Below are 19,868 nucleotides of genomic sequence, written 5' to 3'. Positions count from 1 at the left end.
GCGAGGAGTACTGGGGAGAATCCTCAAAAGCTCGCCCGTACGAGACCGATAATTCCCGATGGTTTACGATTATTCACGGACACTTCCGAATCCACCGTTGGAGCGATTGAAACAAGGCATCTTCTTGCTAAGATTTCCTCTAGCTGTTAGCTAACAGAGCCTTCGAACATGACTGCTGCTATTGTTCCGTAAGTACTTCTTGCTTATATTTTACTTATTGTACTATTTATTTATCGTAATCTCATAAAGGCAATGAGATAACTGCTCCTGAGCCTTTTGTGGCCTAGCTTGTTCACGATCTCGCAGATCCTTCGCAAATAACAGTATATGTACGTTGATTGTGCTTCAGTTTTCTGTAATCGTATTCAGAGCTTACACAAGAGACATTTTCGGCACGATTTGTGCACAGTCCAATTGTTCATTACGTATACAAGTATTTGATAAAGAAAACAATGGCGAAAGTTATCATAATCTTTTATTAGGAAACTTTCATCACATCACTAAGGTTTTCAGAAAAGGTCTTAACTTAGATTAAAAGTACTAAATTAGACTATATACAATAAAATGAAAATACCTAGAAATAAAAATGTATACAAAAATCATATCAAGAATAGTAATATCAGGTAATCTAGGGTTGAATTGCGGTGATATCGCCAACGAGTGATTTCGCCAACGTCACGTTCGCCAACGTCTTTGTTCGCTTCGCCAACGCGATGAGTCGCTTGGCCAACGTCCTACTGGTCACTTCGCCAACGCCAAATATCTAGTAATAACTTAGTAATAGCTTAGTAAAAAGGGTGCTTACTGATGCTTCGGATGTAATGCTGATACTTGGGTCAGAGCACTAACATCGCGGTAATTTAAAACTGTTGAATAACAAACTCCGATGGCTTCCAAATGTGTTCCAAAAATGTATAACTCAAAATTTTACTTGAAAAATGCGTTACGATGTGAATTAACGAGTTAATTGATTGTTTTCAGAAACAATCAGAGTTTGTTTTCCAGCCTTCAAAACGAGTCAGAAATAAAATATAACAAGTATAATATCAACAACATTTTAATTACAATACGTACTTTTAGAAATATTTACAAGTGCAAAATATTTTAGTGGAAAACCTATTTACAATACCTTCTGATTCACAAAATATTTTCAATGCAAAACTTATTTACAAAACCTTCTGTTTCAAAAAAATGTTTTAGTCAAACCTTTTTACAAAACCTTCTGATTCACAAAATATTTTCAATGCAAAACTTATTTACAAAACCTTCTGATTCAAAAAAATGCTTTAGTCAAAACCTATTTACAAAACCTTCTGATTCTCAGCTTACTTCACGCTAGTTTAGTTCGTTCATGATCAGTTAGAGCGCGCTGGTCCATTCAAATGCGAGCACGTCCTGAGTAGTTGAGCAGCGGTTTTCTCGTTGTTCTCATACTTCTCCTAACTTGCGAATAGTTTTGCCTGAATGTTTCTTGTTGTACGTCATTGAATTTGTTTCAGTTTGTTGTCAGAGACCAGCCTAATAATAATAGCTGTGAGTTTTGCCTCCCGATCAAGTAACTCAATTAAAAGGTATAAGGGCAAACTGCATTGTCCTCCAGGTCTGCGATTGAGGGCGTTATGCCAGCCTTCCAGGTAGTTATTTGTGCGGACGGGCTCCTTGTACACGCACCAGTTTCTTGGGGTGAATACTTCACTCTCAATCCACTGTCGTCAGATGTACTGGACAAGTCTCCCCAGCTGGTCGGTTTGTGCCTGCTCCTCGAGTAGGTCGAACATCGGTTGGATTTCCGGATACGGGAGGAACGGGAGGGCCATTAGCTTCCTGATGTACTTGTAAACGGAATCGTCGTCCATGTACGCCCTTTGGAGGCCAAGCTTTTGTACCTTAAGTAAAATTAAGGTGTAATATACAGTAACACCGCATTTTAGACAATAATGTTTTAAGTAAATTTTAAGTAAGTAATCCTCCATCAACTTATAATCCTGGCCCAGGTCTCTACTTTTTAGAGTATCAGAGTATTTATAAGTAAATATAACTTACCGGTGTTACACATTCGATGGTTCCAGCGAAAACATCCTTCGCACTGAACCGCTTGCTGCCGAGGCTGTACCAGTTCGTGACAAACTACAGTTTAAAATCTGCGCAGTAGCCATCCTGATATTAATAGTATTCCGAGATAAAGGTTTCCGAGATAATTCATTATGAGTCGTAGAGTGTCGTAATCGTATGATTGAAATGAACATTCTTCGCATGCCAGTGTGTTTTATACACTTCGAGGGATTGAAATATCATACCAGTTAGTTTCAAGCAATTGGATTGGTTTATTTAGAACAATAGGGTAAAATTAACAAGTTTTAACACAATGAGTTTACGCGTCTATTCATATGGTAATATACAAGCGTTTGTTTCTTGTAATACTTATATACTCTTGATCGAAGTTATAATATGTGCTGGAGTTATAGAATTAGTAGTAGTAGTAGTAGTCTACAATGTATTTATATAAATCTATGTTCTAGAAGTCTCAAAGGTAATTATATAAATTTCTGTTATCAACAAATAAACCTTATAGAAGAACTTAAGGAAAAGAATCTGAATCTTTCAATAATGGCTCCATTTTCCAGTACACCTTCTCAAAGCTTGTATGGATTTCTATAAGTGAGACCTTTTGAGGTAAAGAAAACTTTATTCTCCAACAGATCATGAGTTTCTTAAAGAAAGAAAGGCAGCATGAAGACTAGTCATTGATGTGCTCCTTGACTTCAAAGTTCTTTGAAATTAGGTGTGAAAGTTTGTTAAGGCAGCTTTTCATTATTTTGTTGAAAAACTGTTATGATGGATGTTCAGCATTCACAGAATGGTTACAAAGCACAGAAAGGAGCATTCTTCCTTTAGGTCTTTGTCAGAGTGGCGAAATTCTTCTCTGAGATGCTAGAACAGGGAGAGTTTGGCCCTCAATTCTTTTCTTTTCTCTTCCTTTCGGTAATTTGCAGAGAACTTCCTTTATACATGCTTGTAATTTTTCACTTGCAAAGTCTAAATATTGCAATTGAACCACCACACTATAAAATAGAATAGTACAGTTGTTTTAATATCAATTTTCCTTTTAACATTATATTTTAATTTCAATTTTTCTGAAAAACTAAAATGATCTTTTATTGATTTCTTCCTTATGTTAGAGATCATCCAGTAATGATAACAATATGATAATTGTACCAGGAATGAGTAGTTTGGCTAAAAAAGGATTGCCAAATTTTCAGTCATCTGCTTTTAGAGGGGTGAGAAGATTAATTTAATTAAAACAAGAATGTCTCAATTTTATATTTTGATTTCCAGGCAACTTACTTTTCATCGGCTAATATGAAATTTAAAACATAATCATAAGCATTCCTTTGTTTCTTAGGTCCTGCTTTCAGCTTGCAGCACACACTCTCTCTATTCCAGTTAGTCTACATGCAACCAATAGGAAGCGGTTATGTGAGCGTCTAAAAAAAATTGAAGGTGTACCATCAGGAGCAATGGTTTTGCTACAGGGAGGAGAACAAAGTCAACGATACTGCACTGATACCGATGTCGTTTTTCGGCAGGTAAACTACACTTGCAAGGACCTTACTTAAAACCAAGCCTACTTCAGGGGAGAATTACTCTGAATTTGATTATTCGCTCAGTTGTTTTCTACTTATTTATAAAAATTTTCAACAGGGCTGTCCAACATGGCCACTTGCATTTCAGAAACTGGCAAGAACTTCATAACAAGGCTGACTGAACACACATCTAGGAACACAAAAAAGAGGATATCAACAATCACATTGCTGAGGATCACTTCTTTCGGAACCAAACTATTAACTGGTCCTAACAACACAAATTACTTTCAAACTTAACAAAATGCACTCATTTTTTAGACAAAAAAAATGTGAGGAGTTGTCTGTTATTGAATAACAAACAACTCTACACATCAATCACTGTCATGGTTAACAGAGCTTTTTATGAGTATATGTGCATGAAGAATTGCTTGGGCAATCACATTTCTCAGTGAGGGCTATTTTGTTTTTCTAAAAATTTGTGGAATTTATTATTTGATATTTGACTCTCAATATTACAGATCATGTTAATTCCTATTTTCAGGAATCATATTTTCATTGGACCTTTGGTGTTCTAGAAGCTGATTGTTTTGGTGCTGTAGAGGTGGATACAGCATGTGCAATCTTGTTTGTTCCACGTCTGCCTCCAGAATATGCTATATGGATGGGAAAGTGAGCATCTTAGAATGACTGTTTGTAGTGTTGGCTGCTTTACCCATTTACTTCTGTACAGCTCTGTGCAGAAGTGCCCAGTTGTCCTGATTGACTCTAACTGAATGGTTGTATTGTGCATAGATAGTTTTCTGTGACTGATGATCATTATTAAATAAATATTAAAAGTGGCTTATAATGGCCTATTGACTGTCCTTTGAAATTGGCAGTAGTCCATGAAAGAAATGTTTTGTGCTTTTTGTTTTTCAGGATCCACAGCCAGGAGCATTTTCAGAAAAAGTACGAAGTGGGTGAGGTCTTTTTTACAGATGAGGTAAGTTATGCATTTTAAATATTAGCTTGAGATGATGATGATAATTATGATTATTATTAGCATTATCATTATTGTTTTATGATGTTTTTGTTGTTGTTGTTGTTGTTATTATAATCATGACTTCTGATGCTGTTCTTCTTCTATACTTGTATAAGATAAATATGGAGTAGAATAAATTCACAACAATACAGTCTGACTTATGATTTACTGATTCTTACTTAGATAGCTGAAGTACTACAGAAGAAGTCTCCATCTGTTCTCTTGACTCTTGTAAGTAGTTGCCATTCAACAGGAGTTATGCCCCTAGCCCTGCAGCTTAATTCTATAGAAAGATTTCAATGAATTTACAATACTAAAACTTAAAATAACTTGGCTTACATTGGTATAATTCCAATTTTGTTAGTGCTTATGCATGTAAAAACTGATTTTTAAAGGACGTTCTGCAAACAAAGAGCAATCTTCATTGCATCAATTTGTAGTAGTACCCAAGTATTTTACTCTTTACTTTTCGGATACATCTGACCTCAGGTAATAAATTGATTTGTTTGTTCTTTGCAGCGAGGACTCAACTCTGATTCAGGTCATCATTGCAGAGAAGCAGCATTTGATGGCATTAGCAAGTGGGTTTGATGCTGTTATTATGTTATTTTGTGGTCAGGTCTAGCTAGATATATCAAGGTAATTTGGTTTATCAACTGAGTTGATAATGTAAATTAGCCACCATAAAGAGTTTTGAAGCTGACTAATCTGAAGGTGGCTAATTTACATTTCAACTCAGTTTGTAAACTAAATAATCTTGTTATATATTCCCTCACCAAAGCAGGTCCACAGTTTCTTTAGAAACTTACCCCCTTGATTCAGTAGCCAGATATAGTTCCCTGTGTTATTAACAGTACATCCTTGTACATGCCTTAGCTCTAAGCTTTATGCCAAAACCAGTCAACTTGCACCTATGGATCTCAAAGTTCTATATATGTTGTTAGATACCCCCAGTAAGGTGTGCCCTGAGTGTTTTTTGTATCAATTCCTCTCCAGGTTTAATGTGGATAGCAAGCTTTTGCATCCAGAGATTGCTGAATGGTAAGTGTTGTTAAGAATTAAGTACATATTTTGCTTGTGTTAGGCTTTCTATCTTAATTATGCAAAATACAATTTTTGTAAACAAGCAAGCTTTACAGAATACATCAAAGTTTCCTTGTTTTTTCTTTCTGTTTACCTGTTTGTTTTTGGGTCTAGTCGAGTTTTCAAGACACCTCAGGAATTAGAAGTGATGCGCTATGTTAACAGGGTCAGCAGTGAGGCACATAAAGAGGTAAACTAACATTTTATATCATCAGCTGGCTTTGCAAAGTTTAACATTCTGTAGACTTAACGTCTGAGCCAAAACATGCTTTCTAATAACTGTGACTAGATCTTATTGAAAGTGTGACCATGATGATTGTTGTTTATCTTAGGTGATGAAACGTATCAGACCTGGGATGGCAGAATTTGAAATAGAAAGGTAAATTGAATTTTCAGTTACTTTCTCATTCATATATAGAAAAGTGGCATGGAATTTTGTGCAAGAATGTGATTCTTAGCCAATAGGGTTAATACCATAAATGTAAATTAACCCACAATGTTGAAGCATTGACTCAAATTTTATCAAAAATCATGGAGTCAGCTGATGATTGAAGTCAATTGTACATTGCAGCTTGTTCCGGCACTTCTGCTATTCTCAGGGTGGATGTCGTCATATGTCCTACACATGTATTGGAGCAAGGTAACATTTAAGTCATTCAACCAAGAAAAAATATGTTTTTAATCAACAAATGGTGACAAGGTCCATAGAATTAACATTTCTACTGCAGAGTTCAGTACTGCACTACTGAAGAGTCTCAAATTCAGGGCAATTTTGAATACTGACAATATTATTTCCTATGAATATAAACAGAGGAGATATTGGAATATCTCAGCCTTCCCCTTGCAGAATAAAACTTCAGTGGTTTATCGTGTTAATAATTCTCTTTCAGTGGTCATAACTGTGCTACTCTCCATTATGGCCATGCAGGAGCACCAAATGACAAGAAGATCCATGATGGAGATCTGTGGTGAGTTGAACATAATTCTAACAAATGAATAATTCATTTATTGAGAAGTCAAGCTAAAACGGTTTGAGAATAAAGAAAGCAATTAAAGAGTTCTGTTTGGGTGTGATAATGCTATTGAGGCAAGTGTCTTTCAAGGATAATTGCTCAGGTGCTGTCTCGGTTGAAAAGTCCTTTAAAGCCTTCACCATCAACTTGCTTTTACATGGTGTAGAAGACACAGAATACGTCACACTGTTGTTTTCATTGTTTTCTCATTCCCGGTTGTAATGAAATTCTATTGTGACGTATACTGTGTCTTCTACACCAAGTAATAGCCCATCAACTGACAGCACCAACTCTGGTTTTGTATAAGATAGTTCAGTGTGATGCTCGTAAATAGACTTTTGGCCATGTTGTTAATCAATTTATTCAAATTGATCTCTGTAATGGCTGTTTTACTAATATTATTTTGTAGCCGTTGTTGTTTATTTTCCTTTGCTCCACTTTACAGCTTGTTTGACATGGGAGGAGAATACTATTGCTATACGTCAGACATCACTTGTTCTTTTCCAGCCAATGGCAAGTTCACAGATGATCAGCGTAATATTTATGAAGCCGTCTACAAAGCCAGTCGTGCAGTCATGGCAGCCGTTAAACCTGGTAAGTGCTGTTATAAGTGCCTTTTTGTAGTTATCTAAGCTCCAGGTTCTGACGCTTTGTCATATATTCAGAGAAATAATCGCGATATATAGTGGAAAAAAAACATTTAGCGACACCTGTTTTTTTTTGTTTTGTTTTGTTTTAATTAATTAAATGTATCAACAAAACTGAATAAACCAAACAAGGAGGACTGGTAACAACGCAAAGCGAGTGAAAACAGTGATTTATTTTTTTGTTCAGAATTTTCTTTTGCTATTGCTGACATTGTGACAGGCACATTTTAGCCTGTTCTTCCGGAGAAAATTGGTCGTTGTAAGTATGTGGCCTGTTAAGAGTGTTATGCCATTATAGCATTGCATTTTTCAAAAATAGGTCGTTACCCTCAACAGGTGTAAAGTGGCCTGATATGCACCGTTTGGCAGAGCGTGTCCAGCTACAGTGTCTTAGAGACATGGGGCTCCTGAAGGGAGACCTGGATGAAATGATGAAGGTTCATCTTGGGGCTGTTTTTATGCCTCATGGTCTGGGACATTTAATGGGACTGGATGTGCACGATGTTGGAGGATACCCAGAGGTAAAAATCTTACCATTAACATAGTGAATTCAGTTACAGCAAACTGGTTCAAAGGAAGAAAAATTTCCCAATGTGACCGATGCTTCGCCATATGATAGGTTCCTGCATATCACTAGGATTTTTTTTCAATATTCTACTTAACCAGGAAGGGTGTTGTCTCTGTGAATTTGATGTATGTGTCTCCTTTGTTGTCACCTCTCCCCTATCTCTATCTCGTCTCTGTTTTTTCTTTTTCCTGAAGCTCTAGTAGTTTTTTTTCTTTCGGTTAAACTCATTTCATTTCTTCGCCTAGCACTATAACAAAGAAAGTTCTGACCTTGTACTCTGCCAGAGTCTTGTCAACTCCAATTTCTTTAAATCTTACACAATTTGAGACTAGTCCGTTCATTACCATTTGAAATTTGCAGGGTACTGAACGGTTAAAAGAACCAGGCCTCCGCTCGCTCCGAACCACTCGTGTATTAGAGGAGGGAATGGTACTGACCATTGAGCCAGGACTTTATTTTATTGATGCTGTAAGTAACGACTGCTTGGTAATTACCTCGGAGGCCTTTTTACTTGCAAATATTTTTTGAAGGGAATAAGATAGTTACCAGTGAAATGGAGATTTGTTCTATTTTCAGACTTTGAATCCTGCTTTGGAAAACCCTGAGACGGCGCGATTCTTCAATCAAGAAATGCTACAGCGATTCAGGAATTCTGGAGGGGTGAGAATTTTTACCTGACTTCAAATTAGTGTTGTTTTCGTCCCAAAAATGTTTGTCACCAATGATTCTACCCCAAATGCTAAAGATGGTAAGATTTCCACAAAGAAGTACCAGGTAAAATCTTGAGATTTAAAAACCTAACATACCGTTTTGATTTTGTCCAGGTTCGAATTGAAGATGGTATTGTGGTGACGTCAGATGGAATGGAGCTGATGACGTGTGTTCCACGTACTGTGCAAGAAATCGAGGCTTTGATGGCAGAGGGAGCCAGTCTCCCGCCCCATTTCTCCCCTTCAGTTTCATCCCAAGTAGCAAATTAAGTTCGATTAGATCTCTTTGCACAAATGTGTAACTTCCGAATCATAAGCAATATCAAGCGTGACTTGAACTTTACCACCAAAGTGATCCATACAAGCTAAAATGTTAATGCTCTTTTGTGTGAAAACTGTTTGTGACGATTCCTTCAGTTTTATCAATCATTTTTCTGTCGTGAGTGATATGATTGTGTGAGAAATAGAGACACTACATTTATTTGACAGAAGTTAATTCTTAACCTCTTAGGGGTTAAATTTCTCCTTGCAAAATCAAAGAATCATCTACACGGTATCATACAGAAAGATGGGACAAGGAAGAAAAAATTAACCTGGCAACATAGTTCGATTAGATACCAAATTCTCCTAGCTAAAATGGTAAGAAGTGTATGGCAGAAAGTAAGGAGAATCGCAATTTTAGAAGTTAATGATCAAGCATTGTTGATGACCAAACGAATAAGTAACCCAGAGATATTAAGCTCAACAGATGCAATTCTGTGCAAGCTAAAAGTTTGAAAATTGGTTTAGCTGGTTAGATCGAAAATTAACTATAGAAAGTTTACTAAAGTAAGAAATAGATACCTACATCAATTCAATAACTTTATGCATTCCTCGAAAGTCTTCATGAAAGAAAATTTGACAAAATTTTTTAACTAAGAAAATTCGCCAGAATAAATTAGAAATACTTTGAAATTAAATAACATATGATTTTAAAAGCTTATAACCGACTCCTTTAATTCCTGGGTGTCACAATAAACACTGATTTTCTTTCCTTTTTCCTTACCTTTCCTCTGACGTAGAGCTAATGCTCGAAGAGCTTTAGAATTGCTCTACGGTGGGCAATTCACATTATCAACTTAACTAGTAAAATCAAATTAAGTGTGCTTAACTCCATTTGTCTTGGTACTGCGTCTTCTTTAAGCTGTAAACAATGGTCTTCATTTGCTGCTTTTTCTTTTGAGTGTTCCTTGGTAAAAATTTTTATGAACGAACAGATATTTCCCTTCTTCTGAAACAAACATTAAACGTTCTCTTTTCTTGAATTAGATTTAGGCGAAGACTTATCATAGCGGACGTAAGGTTGGAAAATTGGGGAATATTACTTGGGTAATATCTTTAGATATCCCGGGGGATATTCGGTCACGTAATGCGTCTAGATCAATCGCGCGCGAGCCAAAATATTTGATGGATCTTAATGGTCGATATGCAACTCCTCTAGATCCACCGTTTCCTCCTACCCCTTCCCCCATCGAAAAAAGAAAAAATAGGACGAGTAAATATTCTTCTTGGAGTTTTCTGTTGTCTTCCGTCTAAGTATTAAATTAATTCACAAATTTTTGATCATGCAGTGATTTTTATCACTTTAGAATTGTCCCGCAGTAAAATTGCAAATTGATAGTCAAGGGGGTTTTCAAAGTTTCTTGAAACTCTCATCGTCTCAAATTAGTAGCAATTCTGGGGCAACGTTTGCAAACAGTAAAGGAACCATAGACTTCCGGGTCTCATGTCTCTTCAAACTTAGAAAGTACTTGAGCTTGAAATGCTTTGGGAAGAGGACACTCCCTACATTTAGACTCTAAAAGATAATCTGACAGAGGAGTTAGCCACTGAGAATAGATTTTCATGGATAGAGCGACATGGTAAAGTGTTGATATTATTACCTTTAGGTTTTCATTGATAGTCAATAAACATATCACATCGGCATGTTTAATAAAGTCCGCGTTAATTTCAGGGCACTCCTTCTGCTTTCTATGAAAATACGGGACTTTTTGTTTAGATTGAGGTCACACTTGGGTTATTTTTCCACCACGCTTTCACCAAACATGCTGGAAGTCATCTGACCAGATGAACACAGTCGATCGGGGGTTCCGACAACTTACTGCCTAGTGTGACCTCGATCATTTGCGTGACATCGTGACCTAACCATCGCGGACCTCCATCTTGGTTCCGTGTAGACATCCGGTAGCAGCTATCGCAGCTTTCAATTATGGCAACAGTCGAGACAAAGTAAGTTAAACAACATATTTAAATTTGCTTTTCTGTTATGCAGATATTTCCGTATGGCCTTAATGATGTGTTCATGACTGGGAGCATCATTTGAATTCGTGAGTTTCTTTCTCTCAATTTCAATGTGGAGCATCTCAGTCGACGTCAAAATATTACAATATAATACGATAGGTAATAGTTCTATAATATTAAGCAATCAAATTATTTTTAACATTGAACCATTAACGAATTCATACAAATTATGGGGGTATTGTTTAGAAATAGCCTTAGGCATCCACAACTTGTAACATATTGATTTAAGAATTTGTATTGAAAAATTTACCCTCTAAAGTAGAACACTTCAGACTCTAGTTTGTAAGAGCAAATTGATGGTATCTTCTGATCTTTGTGAAATGGAATTGCAGTTACTGTATTACCTAACAGTTTTTATTATCAACTTAATGGCTATTATTGCCAACTTTTCTTCTTTATTTATATAAAACGAGTAGATTCCAAATTTCCACGCGTCTGTTCAGCAATAGATCAAAGATGTCAAAATGTGCCTTTTTTCGTTTTGACCACAATTCGATGTCATTTGTGATCTATTATGAACAGGCTCATAGCAGTATGGAATTTGTCTCTCAAAAAGGTAATCAGCCAATAGTTATATATACATGATCGTATTATCAATTTGAAAATTTTAAGGTCATTTTATCAGTTTGGGAACAGCTCCCTGGCTGTTCCCTTGAGCCTTCACACTATCAACCGAAGACGACTTTGTGAGCGACTTACCGATAACAAAGCTGTTCCAAAAGGAGCAATGATATTACTTCAAGGAGGGGAGCAGCATCAAAGATATTGCACGGATGTAGATGCTGTATTTCGACAGGTTTGATTTACATCTTACTTGCTTAAACATCTTTACAGTGAGATTTTGCAATTTTCTCTCCTTAATATTGTTAAAGGAATACAGTATTTGGATCATGTGTGTGATATGCAGCATTGGTTGTTCAGTTAATACATCGCTAGATAGTCACCTGGTAGCTGAACAACACTTGAAACTTTGTGGGGGGATGTCTCAGTCAATATGTGTGCCTCCTGTCTAGAAGAGACATTTGCTAACAGCACCTTGACTGTACATATCACTTCACTACCATGCTACTTTTGACCAACTTTCAATCAGCTATGATAGGCTATGTATCAACTACTGAATGATGTATGAATAGACCATTAATGCATGTATCAGCTGATTTATTGGCTGTGGTTACCAACAGCACACATAATTCCAGCACTAATTACTTATGTAACGATGGTGGGGGTTGGTTTATTTACAATCCAGTGTTTGGTATTTAGGAGAGTGTTGTTAACTTGTTCTTTTCAAACTTCTGGTGTGCTGCCAGACTAAGTGTTAATTCTCTCCTCTAGTTGTTACCCATTTCCTTAAGAATTAGTTTTGAGAATTTGGTGTTAGATCAAGACAACAACTTCTACCTGATATGTTTGAGTATTCTCATTACCTGTTTGCTGGATATTGTATAGATATGATTGGGAGAAGTTACATGCTTATCACTTCTGGGAGTTAAAGGGTGAAGTCTAGCTGGCCATCTACATAAGGTGGTCACATGGAGAAGATTAAGAAGACCAAGCTGATGTTTGAAATGAAGTTAATGTCATTTGTTTCTCTCACTTTAGGAGTCATTTTTCCACTGGACATTTGGTGTACTAGAAGCAGGTTGTCTTGGTGCAGTTGAGGTTGAAAGCACCTGTGCTATTTTGTTTTTTCCCAAACCTCCTCCAGGGTATCATAAATGGATTGGGGTGTAAGTCAAAATTTGCTTTATTTTCAATTTATGATCATCCACAATTATCTGGGATGACTAGGGAAGAATTCACAAAAACACTTAATTTTGGTTAAAAGTTACATCAAACCAACCCTTCATCAAAATACATACCTACTTAAGCAATAATGATACAGAGGAATGTTTCTGTTGAACCCATGCTCTGCATTTGTAACACATGTCATGACTGTATGATATTTCTCAAAAATTTCATTTGTAGGAGGAACAGTTTAGAGCACTTTAGGAAACATTATGAAGTAGAAGAAGTCTACTACACCAACCAGGTCTGTAAATAGCCTAATGTAATCCATCCCAGTACTCTGAACATAAGTCATACATTTTCATTAGCTAGGCAGTTACAAAAGTTGGACCAGATTAACTTGGACTGCTCAACTGGGTAAAATCAACTAGGACTTACCTGGATCACTTTGTAGTGAGTAAAATTGCCTAAAACTTACTTGGATCACTGCAAACTACAGTACAATTCTAAAAAAGTTATTTATGAAAGCCTACTTTACTTCAGAATTCATCAAATGAATGAAATATCTCCTCAATTTTTCTTTGTTACTCAGATTGCTGATGTGTTGCAAAAGAAAAATCCCTCTGTTATTCTCACATTAGTAAGTAACATTGGAGCTGGGTGGAGCACCAAGGAACCCAAAATGTTTTTTATTTTATTAAATGTGTGACAGCACCAAACACAAGAGCCATGTTGAGGATCAGATTGGATCAAATTTTATTCTAATTTGTCCATATAAGGTCATATGGCATACATCCTTAATTTAAGGTTAACATCACATACATTAATATACTTATTTTATTTGCATTAAGGTTACACTTATTATGCTCCCACTAAGGTGTCATGTGTAGGAGAATTCAGAAAGTTTCTTAAACTTTATTTGACCAAGCCTGATCAGCACATCCTTCATTTTGAGCACCTACAGTAAATTAATCATTTTAATATTTGCTTTTTAGAAAGGTGTAAACACAGATTCAAGGCACATTTGCAAAGAAGCTACATTTGAAAACATTAACAAGTAATTAGTTTTGGAATTCAATCAGGTGTTGGATACTGTATTGTAATGTAAGACAATAATGTTATGGTATTAATGTTGGAATTCAAATTTCAGAATTTACCTCTCAAAGGTCTACTTTCTAATCAACTTTTAGTTATAGAGATTTTGTGAGGTTCACAATTTCCTCCTAATACCAAATACTATCAATGGTTGACCCTTTACATCCTATTGTCCATACTGTTCTTTATACATTTCTTAAGGTGCTGAAAAAAAGAATTGTTTAACAATCAAGAGCTTTTTCAGTTGGTGATCAGTTCCTTAATCTTGTGACTAAAGTGTTTGATTCATAGGTGATATTGTAAGAAGAAATTTGATACCAGTCACCATCAGTAATTAAAGGGTTAATGTACTGGTAATGAATTTGAAAAAGAATTGTGTTTAAGCCTGAAGCACTTGGTATAGGGCATCATTTTCTTTTCTTATCTCCAGTTCACATCAGCCACGGAAGCTATAAAGTAACTTAACTACACAACATTAATGTTTTTCCTGCTAGGTTCCATGTAGACAATACTATTTTACATCCAGAGATTTCTGAATGGTGAGGTGATGTTCCTCTGTTTTGTTGACTGTCTACTTTTGATACCTCTGGATAATTACTGGGGGGAGTGGCTATTGTGTAGGCTAACAAGATCTTTACAAATACCTCCAAAAATTTTGTAACTCAAATTAATTGGTGTTGCTGTTTTTATGTAGGAGAATTGGTTTATGATAAATTCCCTCCCAATAACATAAAATCATTCTCCAGGTGAGGTTCATATTTATATATCTGTATATTTTCTTAGTCGTGTATTCAAAACAGCTCAGGAACTGGAAGTGATTCGTTATGCTAACAAAATCAGCAGTAAAGCACACAAGGAGGTGAGTGCATCACTACTGGGTTATCACAAAATAATGTTTTAAAACCCAAAGCTATTCTGTGTTTTACAATTTCTGTCTGAATTTTTTTTATGCAATCCCAGTTAAATGATGTTCATACTCAGAATCAGAATAAGATTTAAGAGGTTGAGATGTAAGTTTGGGGAGTATTTTGATCATTTAGTTTAAGTGAAGAGCTTATTGACCCTAACCCTGATCGTAAGCTTTAACCAACCGAGTACTCTAATTGCCTTTCATCCATAGGTGATGAAACGTATAAGACCAGGGATGTCCACATATCAATTAGAAAGGTATGTGTTTAAAGATGTTATCACAATCTTGCTGATCCTAAACTCAGTGGTGGATAAAAGTGAATCAGTAAAATAGGTTAATGGTTGGTATATGTGATATGATTGATTTTGTTTCAGTGTCAAATTTACCTTGATCCTTCTATTAATTTCTCACAGTCTGTTCCAGCACTATTGTTTTTATCACGGGGGATGCCGCCACTTAGCCTACAACTGCTTAATGGCAAGGTACAGTCGAATAACTGATACATAAGTGACAGCACTGATCCAGCCCTCTTAGAAGCCCGCTTCTAAAGCGTTTTTTTTTTTACTAGTACGTAAATTATTTGTAGATAGTTGTCCTTTTTTTTTATATATATTTCTTAGTGGTGTCGACTGTGCTTGTCCTTCTCATACAGTTGAAGTGGATAGTAAAGTTATACGGGATGGAGACATGTGGTAAGTTAGGCAATCTGAATCTCTCTACTTCCGAGAAATTTACTATAGCTCATGATCACTAACTACCATATGAATGAATTTTATAACGGAATATTGTTTCCGTCATTTTCCCGGATTTACCCAAAAAAATTAAGCGAAAATTTACTCGTGTTATTTACGTTAACTTACTAAATCTCAACTTTGTTGAATAAATAAGTAATTTTATCACGGAGTCCGCATAAGAGCAGGAAGAAAAGCCATACTAGTGATTGAAGTATGTGAAGTGTTTTTTTCATGGTTCAATGTGTGAAAGTAATTTTTGTGAGCAAAGTGTTTTTCAAACTGAAAAAATGAAAATAAAATGTACAAAAACGTTTTTGCCGTACCGTATTGCTAAGGAAGGATGGCACCTGACTGATAGAGGAACTCTGTACCATGACTTGTTATCATTAAGCTTGTTACGCAATTTCTCCGGCCAGCAGAAAATAATGGCAAGAGAATTTGCGTTACAAGCCTAAGAGAATCTGTTGCAAGATTTATCAATTCACTTAGTTCCTAAATCCTTCCCTATGAGATTCCTTGGCGTATCTGAGGCTCGAAATATGTAAAATATCATAACGTTTCTTTTTTTCTGTAGTCTATTTGACATGGGTTGTGAGTATTACTGCTATGCTTCAGACATCACGTGTTCATTTCCAGCCAATGGCAAGTTTACAGACGATCAGAGAATGATTTATGAAATTTGTCTGCGGGCAAACCGAGCAGTTATAATAGCAATAAAACCTGGTAAATAACATTGTCTGTCGTAGAGTAAGAACTATGTTTGTAGCTCTGCAAAATTACTCGCCGTTGCTTTTTAATTGGCATAATCAATGGTCATCGCTAAGAATGTAAGCTTTGTCACGTGTTATTCAGATCCCTGTTTTGTGGCACTTGTTCCCTTTACGATTGTCCCATCATCTTTCAGTTCCTGTATGGAAAACCAGCCATGTCGCCTAAACATTTGTTTTCAATGTTTAGGTGTCAGCTGGGCTGATATGCACCGTTTAGCAGACCGTGTTCAATTGGAGGGCCTCAGAGACATAGGGCTCTTACAAGGGGACATAAATGAGATGATGAAGTTACATGTGGGTGCTGTTTTTATGCCTTATGGTTTGGGACATTTGATGGGCCTTGATGTACACGATGTTGGAGGATATCCAAAGGTATGTCAAGGAAGATGGTTGAAGCGATACTTAAGCTCTCTTGATGTTGTTGTTGTTGTTGTTTTTTTATATCGGCGTGTGTACCTCTAAGTTTTGATGAATGTATCACAAGATTGCATTTGAATTAATTACTTGCTATTCATAGTTTGATAGGCTGCTATGAATAAGGATAGCAATCAACATGACGAACTAAATGATTCCACGTTCTGTTTTTTTTTTCGATCATCGCGTAGCGGGACTTGTCAAGACTTAAGAATTAAAAATTAATTGGCGGAGCGCGCGCCACACAATAGAGAAAATGGCCTGAAAATCACCAGCATTTTTTTCTTGGTTTCACTCAAATCACTATGAATAAACCACTTTTATCATATGGCTTTTGAAGAAGAGAGGTTATAGAGGCTCCTTGTACCTTTGTTTTTGCTTTAGGACGTCAAGAAGACATATCCAAACGGGTATGAAAACTCGCTTCTTCTACATATTGCTAGTATAAGAAACAGCTCTTCGCCTTCTTATGGAAGTGATTTTGTGAAAGGAGAAACACTTTTTCCCAGGGTTAGGGTTAAGGTTTGGGTTAGGCGATTTTATACGCTGGTCGCGGCGACTGGCGTATAAAATCGCCGACATCTGGCAAGTCAGATATCGGCGACTACCTTTCGCTGTCATTCGTTCCCGCGATTTTCTTCTCTCACCGCTGCTAATCGCTGGTGAAAGCAACCAATTAAAATAAGCGACTTTATCGTACGACTTTTCAAAACGGCTGATGAAAGCGGAACCTGGTTTTGGACAGATGAGAGGAGTAAATTAAATCGTCTAGTGTTTTGAAAAGCCCACTTTGCAGATCGCTTTCTGAAGCGCTTCGGTTACAAAAAGAAAACGTTTTTGCTTCTCTGTCATCATTTTGTCCGTTTTCATCGGTGCGCGCGAAGTATGCATAAAGCTGAAGTACCACTTTACGGCGATCGGCGAAAAAAAAACGCCAAGCTTTTTCGCATCTCAATGGCGAAGATCGCCTGCGATATTTGCTGGCGGACGAACGCGCCGCAATCGGCGATAAATCGTTAATAAGGTTGGGCGCCTTATCCTTACTTTTTGTGCCGGAAAAACATTTGCAAAACATAGCCGAGAGGTTTCCCTCTCGGCTTTGTTTTGCAGTTATAATTTCTTCCTGTCCATGATTCAGTAAAAAGCAAAGTAATCGATACGTACTCTGCTGCCAAGAAGAACACCCAAGGCGCTTTTCACTGTTCAGTCCGGAATACAGCACACATCATGTAAACCTCCTCCGTTACCAAGTGAAGCCATCCTGCAACTGAATAACGGAACTCCATGGTTACATAAACGGTTTTGCTGTTTGTTACATGATGGTTGACGTAATAACTACGGTTTACCCACGCACGCACGCGCACGCGCATGTAGATTGAATAGCTTACCTTTTATGCGCTGAAAATTAAGATATCGGAAATTAAAGAACAATTCGAAGACGTTTTAGAAGAAATTGACGAAGGAGAAGTTGATTTATTTGAGAGTTCAGTTTAATGCTGATGTTGGTGGATATTTCTCGAAGAAAGTTTTAAACCAGGTATCTCCTTGTGTGTTGCATTTATGACCCCCTCGGCTTCGGTAACTTTGACCCTTACTCGCAAATCTTCCAGTTGATAATGATGTGAAATTATCCGAAGCATCCTTGCGTGTTACATTTTTTTCCCATTTAAGATAACATATCCATGACTCCTTTCAAACTTAAAAAAGGAAATGTTTCATCTAGCGGTTCAAACGCAATATATCATAGTCAGGACAAAACAAAGTTGGTGATCCACTTATAAAGAACCTGGGTCGAAAAATAAGTGTTCGAATGTTTTTTTACAGGGAACCGAAAGAATTAATGAACCAGGCCTCTGCTCGCTCAGAACTACCCGTGTCCTGGAGGAAGGCATGGTGCTCACCATTGAACCAGGAATTCATTTCATTCGTGGAGTAAGTCAGAATTTCATGTGAAGTATCCCATTTGTGGAAAAACCAAGAATAATACTAGAACTATCGTACGATAAACAGTTCACAACGTTGTTCTGGGGGAGAGAGAAGGGGGATCGGAGAAAGGGATGCTTTATTCAAGCGGGACAGACATGGTAATGTTCAGCATATTTGTCGCCGACTGTTGATAAGAATGTACGTTCAGTTTGGTTCAAGTCGTCTTTAAATTTTTCGTTGCACATGCAATTTAAGGCCGGAAATACAACTGCACTTGACGCAAGTTCATTGATGATGATGTCACTATTGTGTGCTGGACATGTTATGTTGGTGTGCAACACAGATTAACCAACTGTCACTAACTCTGCTTATGTTTTTCGAGGTTATCGAGGAGGCACTAGAAAATCCTGAGACGGCGTGTTTCTTCAACCGAGAAGTCTTAAACCGATTTTGGAATTTTGGAGGGGTGAGATATTCTTGAGACTTAATCATTCATTGTAGGAAGGTGTTTTACAGACTCGTACCCAGTCGTTATTTACGTGTTTTGTGGGGAGAGAAGATTGGATACGGGGATGGATTGAGACACCCCTCTCAACACTCTTGTATCCAATCTTCTCTCCCCACAAAACAGGTAGATAACGAATGTTTACGAGTCTGGGTGTTTTAGTGACAACCACGTCTTTATTTTTTGACTCATGCTTTTAACTTTCAGCTGCTTCAAATGAAACGAATTTACTTTTGTTGATGTTTCCAGGTCCATATCGAAGACGACATAGTGGTGACGTCCGAAGGCGTGGAGCTGTTGACAGATGTGCCTCGTACGGTAGATGAAATCGAGGCTCTGATGGCTCAGGAATCTCAAGGATCAAACTGATATTTTCCTTATAACCTCTCGATGTAAAAATATTTTATTACGCTCAGCGAAAATTTTAGATAAGTTTGGATAGCCCTTTCAATTAAAAACTATTGTTATTTTGTAAGGTGTATGGGCAGTTCCGCATAATTGCAATATGCAACACGAGAACACCGCGATGTGTTTTAATAAAGTGGCCATTTTCATGCCCGGATTGAGCAATGGCTTTGGCTACTTCTAACAGACGAGTGCAAATTTACCGCTACACGACGTTTTTTCAAGTGAACCAAACTGAGTCTGCTGTCTTTCATTCCACTAATCTAGAAAACTTTAACTCTTGTTGTTGTTCAATGTGATATAAACCCAGATCAAGTTTCCAGAGCACTCCATCTGTCCCTCTCCTATCGTCTCCAGTATTTACCGCCCCGCCCCCCCCCCCCCCATCCTTCCCCATACTAACCCAAAACACACCACA

The 19,868-nt window shown here is 37.0% G+C and overlaps 2 protein-coding genes across 3 annotated transcripts; both read left to right on the top strand.

Annotated features, from left to right (window-relative positions):
* The first annotated feature begins 38 nt into the window (after positions 1 to 38).
* Positions 39 to 9,853, top strand: LOC131774528 (xaa-Pro dipeptidase-like). 2 transcript variants are annotated; one of them, XM_066163408.1, is made up of 17 exons: positions 61 to 188; positions 3,180 to 3,278; positions 3,404 to 3,587; positions 4,126 to 4,253; positions 4,503 to 4,566; positions 4,789 to 4,836; positions 5,125 to 5,186; positions 5,602 to 5,646; positions 5,803 to 5,878; positions 6,021 to 6,067; positions 6,260 to 6,328; positions 6,579 to 6,656; positions 7,147 to 7,295; positions 7,685 to 7,869; positions 8,277 to 8,384; positions 8,493 to 8,576; positions 8,741 to 9,853. In XM_066163408.1, the coding sequence occupies exons 3-17, from the start codon at positions 3,519 to 3,521 to the stop codon at positions 8,894 to 8,896; spliced, it is 1,368 nt and encodes a 455-aa protein (XP_066019505.1). In that variant the 5' UTR covers positions 61 to 188; positions 3,180 to 3,278; positions 3,404 to 3,518; the 3' UTR covers positions 8,897 to 9,853. The 2 variants fall into 2 exon arrangements, with proteins under 2 accessions (XP_058946561.1, XP_066019505.1); XM_059090578.2 differs by lacking the exon at positions 3,180 to 3,278 and having other exon boundaries at positions 39 to 188; positions 8,741 to 9,852.
* Positions 9,854 to 10,800: 947 nt separating this feature from the next.
* LOC131774536 (xaa-Pro dipeptidase-like) lies at positions 10,801 to 19,520 on the top strand. The gene is made up of 16 exons (XM_059090586.2): positions 10,801 to 10,894; positions 11,579 to 11,762; positions 12,566 to 12,693; positions 12,932 to 12,995; positions 13,284 to 13,331; positions 13,687 to 13,748; positions 14,281 to 14,325; positions 14,570 to 14,645; positions 14,907 to 14,953; positions 15,110 to 15,178; positions 15,317 to 15,388; positions 16,005 to 16,153; positions 16,388 to 16,572; positions 18,439 to 18,546; positions 18,923 to 19,006; positions 19,295 to 19,520. The coding sequence occupies exons 1-16, from the start codon at positions 10,875 to 10,877 to the stop codon at positions 19,412 to 19,414; spliced, it is 1,461 nt and encodes a 486-aa protein (XP_058946569.2). The 5' UTR covers positions 10,801 to 10,874; the 3' UTR covers positions 19,415 to 19,520.
* Positions 19,521 to 19,868: the final 348 nt, after the last annotated feature.

This window comes from Pocillopora verrucosa, chromosome 3 (genome assembly GCF_036669915.1).
Source record: "Pocillopora verrucosa isolate sample1 chromosome 3, ASM3666991v2, whole genome shotgun sequence".
Classification (NCBI taxonomy): Eukaryota; Metazoa; Cnidaria; class Anthozoa; order Scleractinia; family Pocilloporidae; genus Pocillopora; species Pocillopora verrucosa.
Note: the sequence above shows the minus strand (reverse complement) of the source record. Positions and strands in the feature narration are given on the sequence as shown.

What these genes read in the sequence shown, in the direction of transcription:
- LOC131774528 (XM_059090578.2), top strand. Translation starts at nt 169, where the DNA reads ATGACTGCTGCTATTGTTCC. An exon ending in GCAGAATTTGAAATAGAAAG is followed by an intron (nt 6,068 to 6,259) that starts GTAAATTGAATT and finishes TGTACATTGCAG; the next exon opens with CTTGTTCCGGCACTTCTGCT. An exon ending in TACACATGTATTGGAGCAAG is followed by an intron (nt 6,329 to 6,578) that starts GTAACATTTAAG and finishes ATTCTCTTTCAG; the next exon opens with TGGTCATAACTGTGCTACTC.
- LOC131774536 (XM_059090586.2), top strand. Translation starts at nt 10,875, where the DNA reads ATGGCAACAGTCGAGACAAA. An exon ending in AAGTCTACTACACCAACCAG is followed by an intron (nt 12,996 to 13,283) that starts GTCTGTAAATAG and finishes TTTGTTACTCAG; the next exon opens with ATTGCTGATGTGTTGCAAAA. An exon ending in CATCCAGAGATTTCTGAATG is followed by an intron (nt 14,326 to 14,569) that starts GTGAGGTGATGT and finishes ATATTTTCTTAG; the next exon opens with TCGTGTATTCAAAACAGCTC.